Here is a 17,779-nt window from a genome sequence, read left to right on the forward strand (position 1 = left end):
AGAATACAATAGAGCCTTGGCACATGTAACATGAAAATACACAGGGTTAGATAGTTAGATTAGTAACTGTGGCCGTGTCTGAATACCCGGACTTGCGTTCTAAATAGTAGGCATTTTGGGTTTGGGAAAATATAATGTTTTATAGTAAGTGGAATTTTGAAAATCTAGTATGCTTTAAATCCCAGGATGTCATACTAATTTTGGCTTTTCATCTCGTAGAATTCGCTGCACACTAATGAGGAAGAGAATCATCTTTCGAGACCTCTGTGTGATTACTACACAGTACATACTAAATGATATGCAGTATGATTAGTACACAGTGTGTTGTTTTAGTAAGCAGTAGGCAACACATATTTCGGACATGGCCATAGTCTATCATAACAGCCTTAACATTGCTGATTTGGTTGTGGCCACTGAGATTAGTAGTGACACGCTGTGAATCTACATACGTAACATAACGTCAAGTGACCAGAGAAGACAGTTGAGTTAATAAAAACAACAACGATTTTAAAGGTTGAATAAAGTTGAACTCATCTGAAGGAAGTTCCAGTTTATTGTAAATACGAAGTTATTCTTAATTGACTTGCCTGGTTAAATAGAGGTTAAATAAAGAAATAAAGTTGCCGTACAAACGAAGTTGTTGAAGCATTCAGGCTTGTTGTCCCAGTAGACACCCAGGAAGTAGACCGGTACTCCAGTCAGCATGATAGCCATGCCGAGGCCACACACAATGGGCTCAGAGTACAGGGAGAAGATGAGCAGGAAGGCCCAGAACAATAGGTAGATGACCGGCCATACCAGACTGATCTGGAGGGGGAGAGAGAGAGGGAGTGGGTGAGGGTAAGGGAGAGAGAGAGTAAGGGAGAGAGAGAGTAAGGGAGAGAGAGAGAGAGAGAGAGAGAGAGAGAGAGGTGGTCATAATGCAAAAACACAATGAGAATAAGCCCTCAAATACCTACAGTCAGATTTACCAAAATCTTTGCACCAGCTATAAAATTTGCACCTATTTTCAAAAGGGAATTAAACACTGAGAAACAAACTAGATGACACTTTTACATTAAGTAAACTTGTGGGACTTGATTTAGCTCTTTAAAAGTATTCTTGTGGTAGTGGAGGAAGTGTTCCGATTTCAGATTTACAATAGCAGAGAAGTAGACCGAGATGTCATAATGTGACACCCCTATGGCCCTCGTCCCTCAACTGATCTGTCTTGTAGGACGTGGAACTCGTCTCTAAAAATCAAGATTTTTGCTCATCGATCTAACACTAGTTCCTAAATTTAAAAAATCGCAGTAGCTATGACACACAGTAGCTATGACGCTATGACGCACTGATGAAGTTGAACGGCACCAAAGTTATTGGACTGTTCTCAGAAATCAGCATGTACAGTATCTGAGTGACAGCTGGCACTGTGCCTCGCTACCTTGTAACATTTGTCCAACACGATGATAATGTCGCAGAGGACAGTCAGCTGTGCTGTAGAACTGGGCGCACTATTACGGCAGAACAGATATATTGAAAAAGTATTTGTGCATTAGCAACAACTTCACTACACTACGTAGCTAGGAAAGGTGGTTCAGTGGACGCTGTCACCTTGGTAACATTTTCGAACGTTAGAACAGCCAAATGTATTTTTAGCTATCCGGTGGGTGCGCGTTATCAGACAGATCAGTGCAGACGGTCGTCACGCTATCTAACATGAGACAATGGGGAAAGTGGTCAAAGTAGCTGATTTGTGTCAAAAATGACATTGTTGACAATGAATATAATGTTTGAAGTCATGGAAGTTTATAACAATGGGACTTTTAGAAGGTTGAAGAAATCCAATTCAAGTGGAGGATTACATTTTTTTAAGGACAAAAAGCGTAATAGGTTAAAAAGTACAAATATTATCAAAAAGTTGTATCCAGACCAGTCTACACATTTTAAAGTGTGAATGTAATTTCTAGCTTAAACGGTGTAAGAGGAGTAGTTTGCTAAAGAATCATAATAAGATAGATGTATGACAAAGATTTAAAGTGGGACGTCCAATTAAAAAGTAAAATAAAAAGTTTGGAGAAAAAATAAGATACAGTATATATAAAGTGTATCCTAAATGAAGATTTGTTGGAAACGTTTAGTAAATATAGCCTCGAGAACCCAGTGCCAAGAAAATGTATTCTTTGAAATTCACCCTGATCGGTCGGTGCATGTCGGGTGCCTTGATGCGCAGCACGATCTGCCCGGCAACAGTGACCCCGTAGAAGAGGTAGTTGATGAAGCCCACGTAGTTAATGAGGGTGTACATGTCACTGGTGCACAGCATCAACAGGGTGGACAGACACTGGGGGAGGGAGGGAGAGAGGGAGAGAATGGGTCAATATGTGTACAGTATATGAACATATAAGGTACACTACATGGCCAAAAGTATGTGGACACCTGCGAACATCTCATTCCAATATCATGGGCATTAATGTGGAGTTAGTCCTCCCTTTGCTGCTATAACAGCCTCCACGCGTCCACATACTTTTGTACATACAGTGGGAAGAAAAAGTATGTGAACCCTTTAGAATTACCTGGATTTCTACATAAATTGGTCATAAAATTTGATCTGATCTTCATCTAAGTCATAACAATAGACAAACACAGTCTGCTTAAACTAATAACACACAAACAATTATAAATGTTAATGTCTTTATTGAATACACTGTGTAAACACTCACAGTGCAGGTTGGAAAAAGTATGTGAACCCTTGGATTTAATAACAGGTTGACCCTCCTTTGGCAGCAATAACCTCAACCAAACGTTTTCTGTAGTTGCGGATCAGACCTGCACAGCGGTCAGGAGGAATTTTGGACCATTCCTCTTTACAAAACTGTTTCAGTTCCACAATATTCTTGGGATGTCTGGTGCAAACCGCTCTCTTGAGGTCATGCCACAGCATCTCAATCGGGTTGAGGTCAGGACTGACTAGGCCATTCCAGAAGGCGTATTTTCTTCTGTTCAAGCCATTCTGTTGTTGACTTACTTCTATATTTTGGGTTGTTGTCCTGTTGAATCACCTAACTTCTGTTGAGCTTCAATTGGCGGTCAGGTAGCCTTACATTCTCCTGCAAAATGTCTTGATAAATTTGGGAATTCATTTTTCAGTCGATGATAGCAAGCTGTCCAGGCCCTGAGTCAGCAAAGCAGCCCCAAACCATGATGCTCCCTCCACTATAGTTTAAAGTTGGGATGAGGTTTTGATGTTGGTGTTACGGCTGTCGAAGTCGTTCTCCTCCTCAGACGAGGAGGAGCATGGATCGGACCAACACGCAGAGTGGTTAGTGTTCATAATGATTTATTAAAACGAAACTGAATACTGAATTACAAAACAAATAAACGAAGTGCATAAACCGATACAGTACCGTGTGGTGCAACAAACACAGACACGGAAACAAACACCCACAAAACACACGTGAATCCCAGGCTGCCTAAGTATGATTCTCAATCAGGGACAACGATTGACAGCTGTCTCTGATTGAGAATCATACCCGGCTGAACACAAACATCCCAACATAGAAAATAACACATAGACAACCCACCCCAACTCACGCCCTGACCAACTAAATAAATACAAGAAAAAGGAAAAACAGGTCAGGAACGTGACAGTTGGTGTGCTGAGCCTTTTTTCTCTCCACATATAGTGTTGTGTGTTCCTTCCAAACTACACAACTTTAGTTTAATCTGTCCACAGAATATTTTGCCAGTAGCGCTGTGGAACATCAAGGTGCTCTTTTGCGAACTTCAGACGTGCAGCAATGTTTTTTTTGGACAGCAGTGCCTTCTTCCGTGGTGTCCTCCCATGAACACCATTCTTGTTTAGTGTTTTACGTATTGTAGACTCGTCAACAGAGATGTTAGCATCTTCCAGAGATTTCTGTAAGTCTTTAGCTGACACTCTAGGATTCTTCTTAACCTCATTGAGCATTCTGCGCTGTGCTCTTGCAGTCATCTTTGCAGGATGGCCACTCCTAGGGAGAGTAGCAACAGTGCTGACATTTTTCCATTTATAGACAATTTGTCTTACCGTGGACTGACTTTTAGAGATAGTTTTGTAACCCTTTCCAGCTTTATGCAAGTCAACAATTCTTAATCTTAATCTGAGATCTATTTTGTTTAAATTATGTATTCAATATAGACAAGAAAAATACAATAAGTTGTGTGTTATTAGTTTAAGCACACTGTGTCTATTGTTGTGACTTAGATGAAGATCAGATAAAATTTGATGTAAAATTTATGCAGAAATCCAGGTAATTCCATACATACTTTTTATTGCCACTGTATAGTGTACTGTGTATATACAGACACCTGTGTCAAAGGTAAATACATATAGAGAGAGAAAGAGAGAGGGGAAGAGCGATGGAGAGAGAGAGATAGAAAGGATTTAGCACTCACAGTGAAGAGCAGAGCAGGGATGGGGGTACAACGCTTCACGTGGATCATGGCCAGGAGACTGGGGAGGTGGCCCTCTCTGGCTCCAGCAAAGAACAACCTGTTCGAGAGAAAGAGAGAGAGATCGAGAGTGAGTGAGAGACAGGTTAACTACTAATACAATCTAACGCAGTACAACAATACGGAGTAATGAAAGGGTGACGTGAAGGGATAAGTACATCGATAAAAAAAAAAGAGAAATTAGTTAGAAGACAGAGTTCACAGAGAAAGATATACAGTACCAGTCAAACGTTTGGACACACCTACTCATTCCAGGGTTTTTCTTCATTTTTACTATTTTCTACATTGTAGAATAATAGTGAAGACATCAAAACTATGAAATAACACATAAGGAATCATGTAGTAACCAACAAATCAAAAATATATTCATCATCATGTTGAATCATGTTAAACAAATCAAAATATATTTTATATTTGAGATTCTTCAAAGTAGCCACCCTTTGCCTTGATGACAGCTTTGCACACCCTTGGCATTCTCTCAATCAGCTTCATGAGGAATGCTTTTCCAATAATCTTGAAGAAATTCCCACATATGCTGAGCACTTGTTGGCTGCTTTTCCTTCACTCTGCGGTCCAACTCATCCCAAACCATCTCAATTGGGTTGAGGTCGGGTGATTGGGGAGGCCAGGTCATCTGATGTAGCACTCCATCACTCTCCTTCTTGATCAAATAGCCCTTACACAGCCTGGATGTGTGTTGGGTCATTGTCCTGTTGAAAATCACATGATAGTCCCACTAAGCGCAAACCAGATGGGATTGTGTATCGCTGCAGAATGTTGTGGTAGCCATGCTGGTTAAGTGTGCCTTGAATTCTAAATAAATCGCTGACAGTGTCACCAGCAATGCACCCCCACACCATCACACCTCCTCCTCCATGCTTCATGGTGGGAACCACACATGCAGAGATCATCCGTTCACCTACTCTGCGTCTCACAAAGACATGGCGGTTGGAACCAAAAATCTCAAATTTGGACTGATCAGACCAAAGGACAGTCTAATGTCCATTGTTCGTGTTTCTTGGCCCAAGCAAGTCTCTTCTTCTTATCGGTGTCCTTTAGTAGTGGTTTCTTTGCAGTAATTTGACCATGAAGGCCTGATTCACGCAGTCTCCTCTGCATAGTTGATGTTGAGATGTGTCTGTTACTTGAACTCTGTGAAGCATTTATTTGGGATACAATTTCTGAGGCTGGTAACTCTAATGAACTTATCCTCTGCAGCAGAGGATGAGAGCCAGTTTCATCATAGCGCTTGATGGTTTTTGCGACTGCACTTCAAGACACTTTCAAAGATCTTGAAATTGATTGGCTCAAACGCATTAAGGAAAGACATTCTGCAAATTAACTTTTAACAAGGCACACCTGTTAATTTAAATGCATTCCAGGTGACTACATCATGAAGCTGGTTAAGAGAATGCCAAAAGTGTGCAAAGCTGTCATCAAGGCAAAGGGTGGCTACTTTGAATAATCTCAAATGTTAAATATATTTTGATTTGTTTAACACTTTTTTAGTTACAACATGATTCCATATGTGTTATTTCATAGTTTTGATTTCTTCACTATTATTCTACAATGTAGAAAATAGTCAAATATAAAGACAAATGTTGGAATGAGTAGGTGTGTCCAAACTTTTGACTGGTACTGTATATGGAGAGAGATAAAGAAAAACAGAGATACAAGAGGCAGATAAATAATGTGGAGGAGAATACCGTGAGGAGGTGAAGAGGGACCCGTTGACCCCTCCGAAGGTGGACAGAGCAACAGAGATGGGCATGATCCATGACATCACGCCTAGCAGCTTCTCACCAAACGTCTGGAGGGAGAAAAGGAAGGAAGGAAGGAATAGACGGAGGAATATAGGGAGGAAGAGAGGGGACAAGAGAATATGGTGAAACACACAATTACACATTCAATGAACTGCTACATAGCTACAACACAAGATTTGATACTTATACACTTAAAAGTTAAAATTGTAGCATCAGTTGATTGATAATATGGTACAGATATGCCACTCCACTAAGCAGAATTCAAAGTTGAATCTGAATTTAAGGACCATTATCTCTCTGTGACCGCCAAGGGGGCGCCAGAGGCCTTTGTTAATACTGAGGTTGAACGTGAATAAACCCAAAGCTGCTTCCTGATCCTGGCAGGATGGTGGGTGGAGCTACTCACTACAGCAACAGCGTTGGAGGCCAGCAGCTCCTGAGGACTCATGGCTGTGACGTAAGCGATGTTGGCAAACACGTACACAAACGTCACCAAGGGGATGGAGATGAAGATGGCACGAGGAAGATTCCTAGAATAGAGAGAGGAATGGAGGGATGGGGGGGAAGGTATATCATTCATTAAAGACACGTAGGTAATAGGTATCAGTCCAGTTCAGAATAGAGAGAGGGATGGGGAAAAGGTAGACCAAAAAGGTAGACCAAAAAGTTAGACCATTCATTAAAGACATGTAGGTCTCATTCAATAGGGATCAGTCCAGTTCTCAAATATAATATCAAAAGATTGAATTTGGGACACATGCATGGACTAATTGTAGTAGGGCTTTACACATAGGGGTCAACCAGCTCCTCAGTGACGTAGTTGAGGAAGTTCCATCCTCCGTATGCGAAGGAGCCTTGTAGGAAGGCCAGGGCTATCAGCCCCACGTCGTACTCCTGGAAGGGCTCAAAGGCATGGGCTGGCTCCAGCCAATAGTACTCCCCTGGAGGAGTAGAGAGGAATAGAGGGGAAGAAGAGCGAACAAATGGGGTTTAGAATGAGGATTTTATGGTGGTGCAGGCCTAGAATTTAGGGTGGTGTAGGCCTAGATTTTGGGGTGGTGTAGGCATTGATTTTGGGGTGGTGTAGGCCTAGATTTTAGGGTGGTGTAGGCCTAGATTTTAGGGTGGTGTAGGCCTAGATTTTAGGGCTGGTGTAGGCCTAGATTTTAGGGGGGTGTAGGCCTAGATTTTAGGGGGGTGTAGGCCTAGATTTTAGAGTGGTGTAGGCCTAGATGTTAGGGTGGTGTAGGCCTAGATTTTAGAGTGGTGTAGGCCTGGATTTTAGAGTGGTGTAGGCCTAGATTTTAGGGTGGTGTAGGCCTAGATTTAGTATTTTTGTGAAATACGTATTTATAAAAAATAAAAAAATTTGAATGAGGATTTTTTGGGGATGTGTAGAGATTTTAGCTTTGTGAAATTGGTTCACTACTACTGCAATGCAGATTGATAAGGGAGCTGCCAGGTCACACATAGGACATAACAATAAGGACGCAGTGTGTGCATGTGTGTGTGTTTGTGTGTGTGACAGAGTACACACTATTGGCTTGCACACCATGTCTACTTCCGACCCCGTCTATCTCTGTCCTTTCCTCCTAGTCTCATCTTTTCGTTGTCATGCCAATACGAACAGGTCATGCATCCTTAATCTCTCTTCCGGCCTCCCTCTTTCTTCCTCTCCTTCTTTCTCTGTCATTGTCTGCCTCTTCCCCGCCTCTCTCCCTCAGTTTTTGCTCTTACTCTCTCTTTGTCCCCATCTGAGTTTTATCAGAGGCCCCAGAACTGTGACATCTTATCTCTGTGAATAGGGAAGCTATGTCTGTGTCGCAAACAGCACCCTATTCTCTATGTAGTGCACTGCTTTCGATCAGGGCCCATAGGGCTGTGGTGAAAAGAAGTGCACTATATGCGGATTAGGGTGTCATTTGGGACACAGACTTTGAGTCCACAGTGACCCAGTGATAGGATGTCAGTGGGGTTTGGTGTCTTTGTGGTGTCTCTGGACCGAGAGAGAGATGGCGAGATGGGCAGACTCTGTGGTATGGAGTGTGATACACACACACACACACACACACGCACACACGCACACACAAATACACACACACACAAATACACACACACACACACACACACACACACACACACACACACACACACACACACACACACACACACACACACACACACACACACACACACACACACACACACACACACACACACGGTGCCTAGTCCTACCCTTGCAGATCTGCACGATGCCCATGATAATGATGAGAGCCAGGGCGAGCAGCTTGCCGGCTGTGAATATGTCCTGGACTCTGGTGGCCCATCGCACACTGGAGCAGTTCACCCACGTCAACAACACTGAACGAGAGAGAGAGAGAGAGCGAGAGAGAGAGGGAGAGGGAGAGGGAGAGGGAGAGGGAGAGGGAGAGAGAGAGAGAGAGGGAGAGGGAGAGGGAGAGGGAGAGAGAGAGAGAGAGAGAGAGAGAGAGAGAGAGAGGGAGAGGGAGAGAGAGAGAGAGAGAGAGAGAGAGAGGGAGAGAGAGAGAGAGAGAGAGAGAGAGAGAGAGAGAGAGAGAGAGGGAGAGGGAGAGAGAGAGAGAGAGAGAGAGGGAGAGAGAGAGAGAGAGAGAGAGAGAGAGAGAGAGAGAGAGAGAGAGAGAGAGAGCGATAAGAAAGAGTGTTACAATTGATTAAATGTGTTTTTATCATTATGCGTTTTTGCTGTGGCAATATAACATAGGGACTTATAATGCCACGAAAGCTTGTTGAATTAAACTGAATTCAATTGTCAATAAAGCTTGAATTAAATTGAACTACAAGAAATATTACACAACAGAGATCAACACAATACAATTCACGCTGGGCGTTGTGCTCCGTTCATTCATGTCCTCCACTGCTCTCTGCTACATTACACTAGCCAGGCCAGAATAACATAGGAACACAATGGCGAATCCCAGTACAATAAACAACATAGTAGACTGGAGGAATTCTCACCATAGAATTCTCATCAACTCAGCATAGATCTGTTGCTAACAATGCACAAAGGGAGAAGTACACGACTACACTATATTTCCCTTCTGTTCTGTTTTTTTGAAGGGCTTCCAACAGCGGTCAGTGTGAGTGCACGGACACTAGCTAGTGGTCACAGTACTAGAAATGGTGACGTAAGGAGAGAGGAATAGAGGGAGAGAGAGAGAGACTGGGAAACAGAAACAGTAGGAGCGGATGGATAGAGAATCGGAAGGAGGGAGAAGAAGGTGTGTGTGTGTGTGTGTGTGACGGGAGATACAGTAACACACATTGTGCTACAACTGGCCAGGACGTGTCATAAAAGGTGACGCACGCAGTTACCTTTGCTACCGTCAATGAAATGACGTGCAAACCACGTGGATTCAACCAGTGTGTGCCCAGTGGGGCTGTACCATCACAACGAACTAGGACCCCCTCTCTCCTTGCCTCTCAACTTCTCGGACACAATGACACGTACCACGCGCCAAAGGCTCATGGGTCTGAGTTCATCCACAGACACTGACTGGGGTTCAGCGTGTCTATCCTGCACTCTGTCCCACCTCCACCTTTCTCGTACTGCTGTACAGTACATGTCACCACGGTCCCACAATGGAATAACGTCCTGTCCAGGGGGTGTACTTGTACATCAAGCTGCATTACGCTACAGAAACAGGAGATAGGCTTCTGGTCTATGGGCTGTTCTGGCAGACCTGCTTCCTTACTGTTGCAAGGGTAAGGATACTTACTTACTCGGGTAATGTTAGACGTGATAGTAACGATAGGGGGAGCAGGTAGCCTAGCTTAAGAGCGTTGGGCCAGTAACTGAAAGGCCGCTATTTCAAATTCCCCAGCCGACAAGGTGAAAAATCTGTCGATGTGCCCTTGAGCAAGGCACTTAACCTTAATTGCTGCAGGGTCGCCGTCGGTAGTGAGTGTCTCAGGGGTAGTTGTGATATGCAGAATAAACATTTCCAATTCACACGTGTGTATAACACGCACTTGTACATGTGTGAAATAGAATGACTACAAGCACCCGCCAATTGATTTATTAATAGTGCAGCTATTGGCAGCCGTCTGGGCTGAATACGGTTTACAGAACCCTGTCAAGACCCTGTTGTTTCACACATGACATGACACACACGTCACACTAGAAATACCGCCGAGCTGATCTGGTCAGTCTGCCAAGGAACAGTGACGGGCTGCTCTGCCAGACACAGATGGAGAGGAGGAGAGGAACAGGGGAAGAGAGGAGGGGCTTGTTAGTAGTTTATAGTTGTGAAAGAGTGTGTGATGTTTAGAGGTCTGGGGGAAGTCGAGGGGGTAGTGAGAGGAAAGGGGGTAGGGGGCTGTTTGGCCTGATCTGTGGGCATGTTGTCAGCCGGTAACACATAGTTAGTCTGGTCCCAGATCTGTTTGTGCTTTATCCAACTCCTCTGAATATTGTTGTACAATAGAGCGTAAAAAGCGCATAAAGTACACATCTTGGATCAGGCTAACAAAATAACAGCTGCAACAAACTGTAGACACAACAGTGGTAGTGGTGTGTGGGAGAGCCAGTGTACGCTATGGGGAGTAAGACTGTGCTGTTTCTGCACTCTCATTTGATAAACAGGAAATACAGACACACACATATGAGTTGAGCAGTGTGTGTGTGTGTGTGTGTGTGTGTGTGTGTGTGTGTGTGTGTGTGTGTGTGTGTGTGTGTGTGTGTGTGTGTGTGTGTGTGTCTAACCACACATCTAAATTTAAACGAGAACTATATGTAACAAAGAACGAACAGTACAGATGTGCTCTCTCCCAGGGTGATGTCACGCGGCAAGTGCGTTTGCAATCACTACAGTAACAATAACATATGTAATGGAATACATCAGTGACATTTCTGCAAAATGCCCCTGACAGTGCAGTCATATCCACTTGGCAGCACATGCGTTTTATTTTTACCTGTGGTGCAGGGCAGGGAAACTTTTTAATCAGCCCTACTGTAGGCTGTCTCATACTCTCATTTTCAAAACAGCACGAATCCCACTCCTCTCTGTTCTACATGTGGTCAGGCTAAGAGGAACATATACTGGTTGACACCTGGGAAACCGGGCGCGTTCTGAGAACCTGAGTCATTCTCAGCTGTTTGTAAGCTGAGTACACACTGGGACATTCGGAGGTCCATAACAAGGCACCACGCAACTCCAGGCCACGGAGACAGAGAGAGGGGAGGAGCTGGCTTGCGGCACACAACCACTAACACTTTCCTAAAGTAGCTGCAGCACGAGTCTATCGCCAGTGACCAATGAATGGTTAGTGGTTGTGTGTTTACAAAAACAGGAGTGGGGTACGGGAGTGTGTGTGTGTGTGTGTTTGTGGGGGTGGGGGGGGGGGGGGGCAGTTAATATATATATATACTGTATTGTATATTTGAGTTTTTTTGGTGTATAGTCAGAATAAGTGACTGCACAGCACCATTCAGATACTGGAAACACATACACCCTCACAAAAAAACATCCCCATACCTGCTATAGATTGTATATTGATTTTCTAGGGCCTCTGTGATAGAAAACAGACAGCAAGGACGCCTGGACTCTCACGACTCTCTTAGACACATAAAACCTCTTGTATAACACAACCTACAGAATACCTCTGACACCCACCCTCCCCAAGACACAGTCAGCCAGTCACAGATCCAGAGTGCACTGTACGTTCAAGGGGCAGTAAGAAACCACAAAAAAAAGAGAGACGGAGGAAGGGCAGAAAAAGGGAGATAGGGAAGAGGGGGATGAAAAAGAGGAATTGTACTAAGGGTTCAACTATCAGAGTATACTGCTCTATGGGCAACATGGGCAACAAGATAGATACAGGTACATTACAGATAAAGTGGGTACTGTAGACGTGAATGGTGACACTAAAGAACAGTTTCCCAAACTATTAATCAGTCGCTCAAGTAACAATTGATCCAAGTGCAAAGATCTATTGATAAGATCTTCTTAGAAAATACTGATTTGAAAATGATTATTAAACAGTTCTTAGGGGTTTTTTGGAAAGATTTAACAGACAGACGACAATATTTGGGAGGTTGTTGCTTTTCACAAACTAGCTTCACACTGTTCATACTCCCTCTCTCTGTGTAACGTTCGTCTAAGTCGTTCTCCTCCTCAGACGAGGAGGAGCAAGGATCAGACCAAAATGCAGCGGGTGATGAATACATGATGAATTTATTTAGACAAGACGAAACACGAAGCACACTTGATAAATACAAAATAACAAAACGACGTAGACCGACCTGAACATGAGAACTTAACAAACAACGAAGAACGCACGAACAGGAACAGACTACACAAACGAAACAGTCCCGTGTGGTACAAACACTGACACGGAAGACAATCACCCACCAACAGCCTACCTTAATATGGTTCTCAATATGATGAACGGTAAGATGAAAGGAGACATTTATACTGAGAGGTTGGCGGGAATTTGAAACACAATACTGCAATGATTACTAGGTCAGTTGGAGGAAATAAAAGTACATCATTTGTCGCCGGCAACACCTTTTCAGATATAAAGAAAAGTCGGTAAAAATTTGGCGGCAAAACGTCTCGTTTTGAAAGGTGTATCTGTCTCTCTCTGACTGTCTGAGCACTGCTTGTGGTATTTGGGCAGCGTGTGTGAAGTTCTTAGAGAGGTCCGGCACTACGACTCTCAGAGTGGAGCAAACACAAGTATCCGTTTGTCTTAAAACACTCTCCCACTCTGCTACACTCTTGCTGTGTTTTTTGCTACCTTCTTTTATACCCACTCTCTTCCTTACATGCTCTTTGACCCTGGGTGACCTCACAAAGTTGTTCCCTTCTTTTTGCCCTTCACTCTCATTCACAGATCTGATATGATTGGATAGGTGAAAGCTATAAGGCGTAAACCAGGTGTAGCTACTGCTGGCACCTATCCCATATTCTTAGATTTGTGAAAGAACAGTCTGTTGATGTTTCACTCCTCTTTCTTTCTTATGTCCTTTTCCCGCCCTTTCCACTCTTCTATCTCTCTCTCTTTCACATCCATGTGTGACTTTACCCATGGTCAGAGAACTCGGATCATGGCCAAAACACCAAGTGGCGCTACTACAACACAAACAAAGAATCTTTGGCATGCAGAGAGTTGACAGGATAACTAATTTAAAGTTGTCAAAGTTTAAAGAGTTTTTCAGACTTTCAGTAATTGTTGCACAGCTGAAAGTGCCTCCCTCCCTCCCTCCCTCCCTCCCTCCCTCCCTCCCTCCCTCCCTCCCTCCCTCCCTCCCTCCCTCCCTTGCTCTCTCTCTCTCTCTGTCGGTCACATTCAATCCATTCAACTCTTCAACATCCCTCCATCCCCCACCATCCCCCTCTCCCTCCAGGATATAGGGTACTCACGTAGGCAGACGGCGGCCAGCAGGCGCAGTCCGCTCTCCGGGGCGAAGCAGGTTGGGAAGAGGGGCTGTAGAACGTAGTTGGAGAAGGTGAGGGCAATGACTGCCTGGTTGGTGGGGTAGATCACCAGTACCGCGATCCACAGACGCAGGAACCTAGAGGAGGAGGGAGGGAGAGATGGAGGCAGAGGGGTTAATTAGGGTTATGAACGGCATTTAGACACTGATGTACGCACACACACACACACACACACACACACACACACACACACACACACACACACACACACACACACACACACACACACACACACACACACACACACACACACACACACACACACACACACACATACACACACACACACTAGCTTCAGGTCAGAGTGTGGTAACACATACAGTAGGTCGAATGGATAACATTGTATCAAATATGAAATTAAGGGGGCAGAGTCTACACTTAGAAGAATACAGGTTATTCACTTAGAATGTGTGTGTGCGCGTGTGTGTGTGTGTGCGCGCGCGCGTGTGTGTGTGTGTGTGTGTGTGTGTGTGTGTGTGTGTGTGTGTGTGTGTGTGTGTGTGTGTGTGTGTGTGTGTGTGTGTGTGTGTGTGTGTGTGTGTGTTAGGGAGGGGGCAATGGGGAGTTGAGATTTAGCTGACTAGAGAGGAGGCCACATTAGGACATGGTTTTTCCACAAATTCTCCACAAGCTTATGGAGCGAGCATTACGCTTCGCTGCGTCCACCTTGTTAGCCTGGTTGTCCCTCACAAAGCATGTGTGTGTGTTTATGCGTGTGTGTGAGCGAGTGTTGAGCCAATGTATGTCTAAGTGTTTCTATATATGTGTGTGTGTGTGTGTGTGTGTGTGTGTGTGTGTGTGTGTGTGTGTGTGTGTGTGTGTGTGTGTGTGTGTGTGTGTGTGTGTGTGTGTGTGTGTGTGTATGTGTGTGTGTGTGTGTTAACAAATGTTCACAAAGCAGTAAGTCTGTAAGATTAAACTAAAGCCCCAAAGCTGAGCCATCAGTTAAGGACTTTATTTGCTAACACTGCGGATAGCGTGTCATCACGACTGTATGTCACCACCACCACCAAGTCTGGCCCCTGGAATGCTTGGCCCTGCACCACTGGGATGAGTGGGCACTTCCACAAAACCCTATGGAGACCTGTGGAGAGTCTCCGTGGAAGAGTCCACTCCCCCCGGGAACACAGGGGTGTCCTTATCGACACCCTCCTCCTACTCCTATACAGTACACCATCCAAACAAACACTCCTTGATTGTAGCTTGGTATCACAGAGAGAAGGAAACAGGGAAACAGTATGCGACCCGAAAAACTTCAAACCAAAACATCTGAGGCACCTGGAGGAAACAGTTCAAGACCATTTCTAACATACCAAACAAAGCCTTCAAACAGAGAATATCAGTTGGTTCTGGGTAGAAGTTCATGTTTCATTGTACATTTCTTATTGATGTATTGATGTCTATAATGGGACACTAACAATAGTCTGAGGTGCTGTTTTGTCTGGGTGGATTCCTATCTGAAAATACCCATGTATCCATGAGACTGTTACAAGACAAGGTCAAAACTCAAGTTGTGTGTTTACCGTCTGGGAGAACACTATGTACACACAGACAGTCTTCAATCAATGTGGACAAAGGTTTGATGATATGTTCTGGGTAGAAGTTGTCAGAGAAGATAAGAGGGTGAGCGAGTGAGTGACACAGAGAGAGAGCGAGAGAGCGAGAGAGCGAGAGAGAGAGAGAGAGAGAGAGAGAGAGAGAGAGAGAGAGAGAGACCTCCTCCTCCATGCTTCACGGTAGGAACCACACATGCAGAGATCATACATTCACCTACTCTGCGTCTCACAAAGACACGGCGGTTGGAACCAAAAATCTCAAATTTGGACTCATCAGACCAAAGGACATTTTTCCACTGGTCTAATGTCCATTGTTCGTGTTTCTTGGCCCAAGCAAGTCTCTTCTTCTTATTGGTGTCCTTTAGTAAGTGGTTTCTTTGCAGCAATTCGGCCATGAAGGTCTGATTCACGCAGTCTTCTCTGAACAGTTGATGTTGAGATGTGTCTGTTACTTGAACTCTGTGAAGCATTTATTTGGGCTGCAATTTCTGAGGCTGGTAACTCTAATGAATTTATCCTCTGCAGCAGAGGTAACTCTGGGTCTTCCTTTCCTGTGGTGGTCCTCATGAAAGCCAGTTTCATCATAGCGCTTGATGGTTTTTGCGACTGCACTTGAAGAAACTTTAAAAGTTCTTGACATTTTCCGGATTGACTGACCTTCATGTCTTAAAGTAATGATGCACTGTCGTTTCTCTTTGCTTATTTGAGCTGTTCTTGCCATAATATGGACTTGGTCTTTTACCAAATAGGGCTACCTTCTGTATACCACCACTAACTTGTCACAAAACAACTGATTGGCTCAAACACATTAAGAAGGAAAGAAATTCCACAAATTAACTTTTAACAAGGCACCCCTGTTAATTGAAATGCTTTCCAGGTGACTACCTCATGAAGCTGGTTGAGAAAATGCCAAGAGTGTGCAAAGCTGTCATCAAGGCAAAGAGTGGCTACTTTGAAGTATCTAAAATATATTTTTGATGTCTTCACTATTATTCTACAATGTAGAAAATAGTAAAAAATAAATAAAAACCCTGGAATGAGTAGGTGTGTCCAAACTTTTGACTGGTACTGTATGCTGTGGGTCAAAGGTCACCAAACACCACAGCTCTAGTCACTCACCCTGCCAGTCCTCCGAAGATGTCCTTGACGTATGAATAGTCTCCCCCTGACTTGGGGATGGTGACACCCAGCTCGGCGTAGCACAGCGCTCCGATGGCCGTGATGATGCCGGTGACAATCCACACGATCAGCGCCAGACCCACTGAGCTAGCATTCTCCATCACGCCCTTAGGGCTGACAAAGATCCCAGAGCCGATGATATTACCTGGGATAGAGAGAAGAAGAGGGGGATGGTTATTCATGTGACACAAACAGTTATTTGAGACACTGAGGAGAAAGGGGAACGATTATTAGTGTGACACCAGTGTCATTCATAAGCTGGAAGAGCTGAAGGGGGAGAAGAGCTTAAGTGAGAGAACATCTGACTTGCCTAGCTAAATAAGTGTTAAATGAATAAAATGAAAAAAACATCTGTTCCACCACCTAATGATGAGGGGAGAGGGGACCGTTATCGATGGGACACCAGCATGTCACAGGGTGCAATCAGGAGCTCAATTTGGGGGAGTGGAACAGATTGAAAACAATGAGAGGGATTCTAATCAATATGTGTAACAAAAGCACAGTTCCACCTCCTACAGAATCCCGATTCCAACCGTGAGTGTAATCTACACTGAGTATACACAACATTTGGTACACCTGCTCCTTCCATGACATAGACTGACCAGGGGAATCCAGGTGAAAGCTATTATCCCTTAAAGATGTCACTTGATGGCTGACGTTTTACATGCTCCTAGCCAACTGTGCTATTTTGTTATTTTTTTTGCGTTGTTTGTAACTTATTTTTTAACTTATTTTGTACATAATGTTGCTGCCACCGTCTCTTATGACCGAAAATAACTTCTGGACATCAGAACAGCGATTACTCACCACGAACTGGAAGAAGCTTTTTCCTTTAACCAGTCCGATGAGAAGGATATACTGCTCTCCCGGGACCAGGCCCAAATCCCCGTTATTTGCGTGAAGAAAAGACGAAGGAAAAGGGGGCGTGTGGTAGGACGAGGGGTGGGGGGTGTGTGTCTTTTTGTCAATAACAGCTGTTGCGCGATGTCTAATATTAAAGAAGTCTCGAGGTATGCTTGAGGTAGAGTACCTTATGATAAGCTATAGACCACAATATCTACCAAGAGAGTTCTCATCTATATTATTCGTAGCTGTCTATTTGCCACCATACACCGATGCTGGCACTAAGAATGCACTCAACCAACTCTATAAGGCCATAAGCAAACAAGAAAATGCTCATCCAGAAGCGGCGCACCTAGTGGCCGGGGACTTCAATGCAGGCAAACTTAAATCAGTTTTACCAAATTTTTACCTGCATGTCACATGTGCAACCAGAGGGGAAAAACTCTATACCACCTTTACTCCACACACAGAGACGCATACAAAG

At 44.1% G+C, this 17,779-nt stretch overlaps 1 protein-coding gene across 1 annotated transcript in view; it reads right to left on the reverse strand.

Annotated features, from left to right (window-relative positions):
* The window catches only part of LOC120049727 (large neutral amino acids transporter small subunit 2-like), a 34,545-nt gene that overhangs the window by 1,857 nt on the left and 14,909 nt on the right, over positions 1-17,779 (reverse strand). Inside the window, exons 2-10 of the mRNA XM_038996091.1 lie at positions 16,393-16,597; positions 13,643-13,794; positions 8,472-8,597; positions 7,024-7,177; positions 6,643-6,766; positions 6,180-6,283; positions 4,417-4,513; positions 2,174-2,323; positions 630-807 (exon numbers count right to left, since the gene is read on the reverse strand). Of these exons, the coding sequence (XP_038852019.1) occupies positions 630-807; positions 2,174-2,323; positions 4,417-4,513; positions 6,180-6,283; positions 6,643-6,766; positions 7,024-7,177; positions 8,472-8,597; positions 13,643-13,794; positions 16,393-16,597 (1,290 nt within the window). The remainder of the gene's footprint in view (positions 1-629; positions 808-2,173; positions 2,324-4,416; positions 4,514-6,179; positions 6,284-6,642; positions 6,767-7,023; positions 7,178-8,471; positions 8,598-13,642; positions 13,795-16,392; positions 16,598-17,779) is intronic.

The sequence above is a fragment of the Salvelinus namaycush genome, chromosome 6 (assembly GCF_016432855.1).
Source record: "Salvelinus namaycush isolate Seneca chromosome 6, SaNama_1.0, whole genome shotgun sequence".
Lineage (NCBI taxonomy): Eukaryota > Metazoa > Chordata > Actinopteri > Salmoniformes > Salmonidae > Salvelinus > Salvelinus namaycush.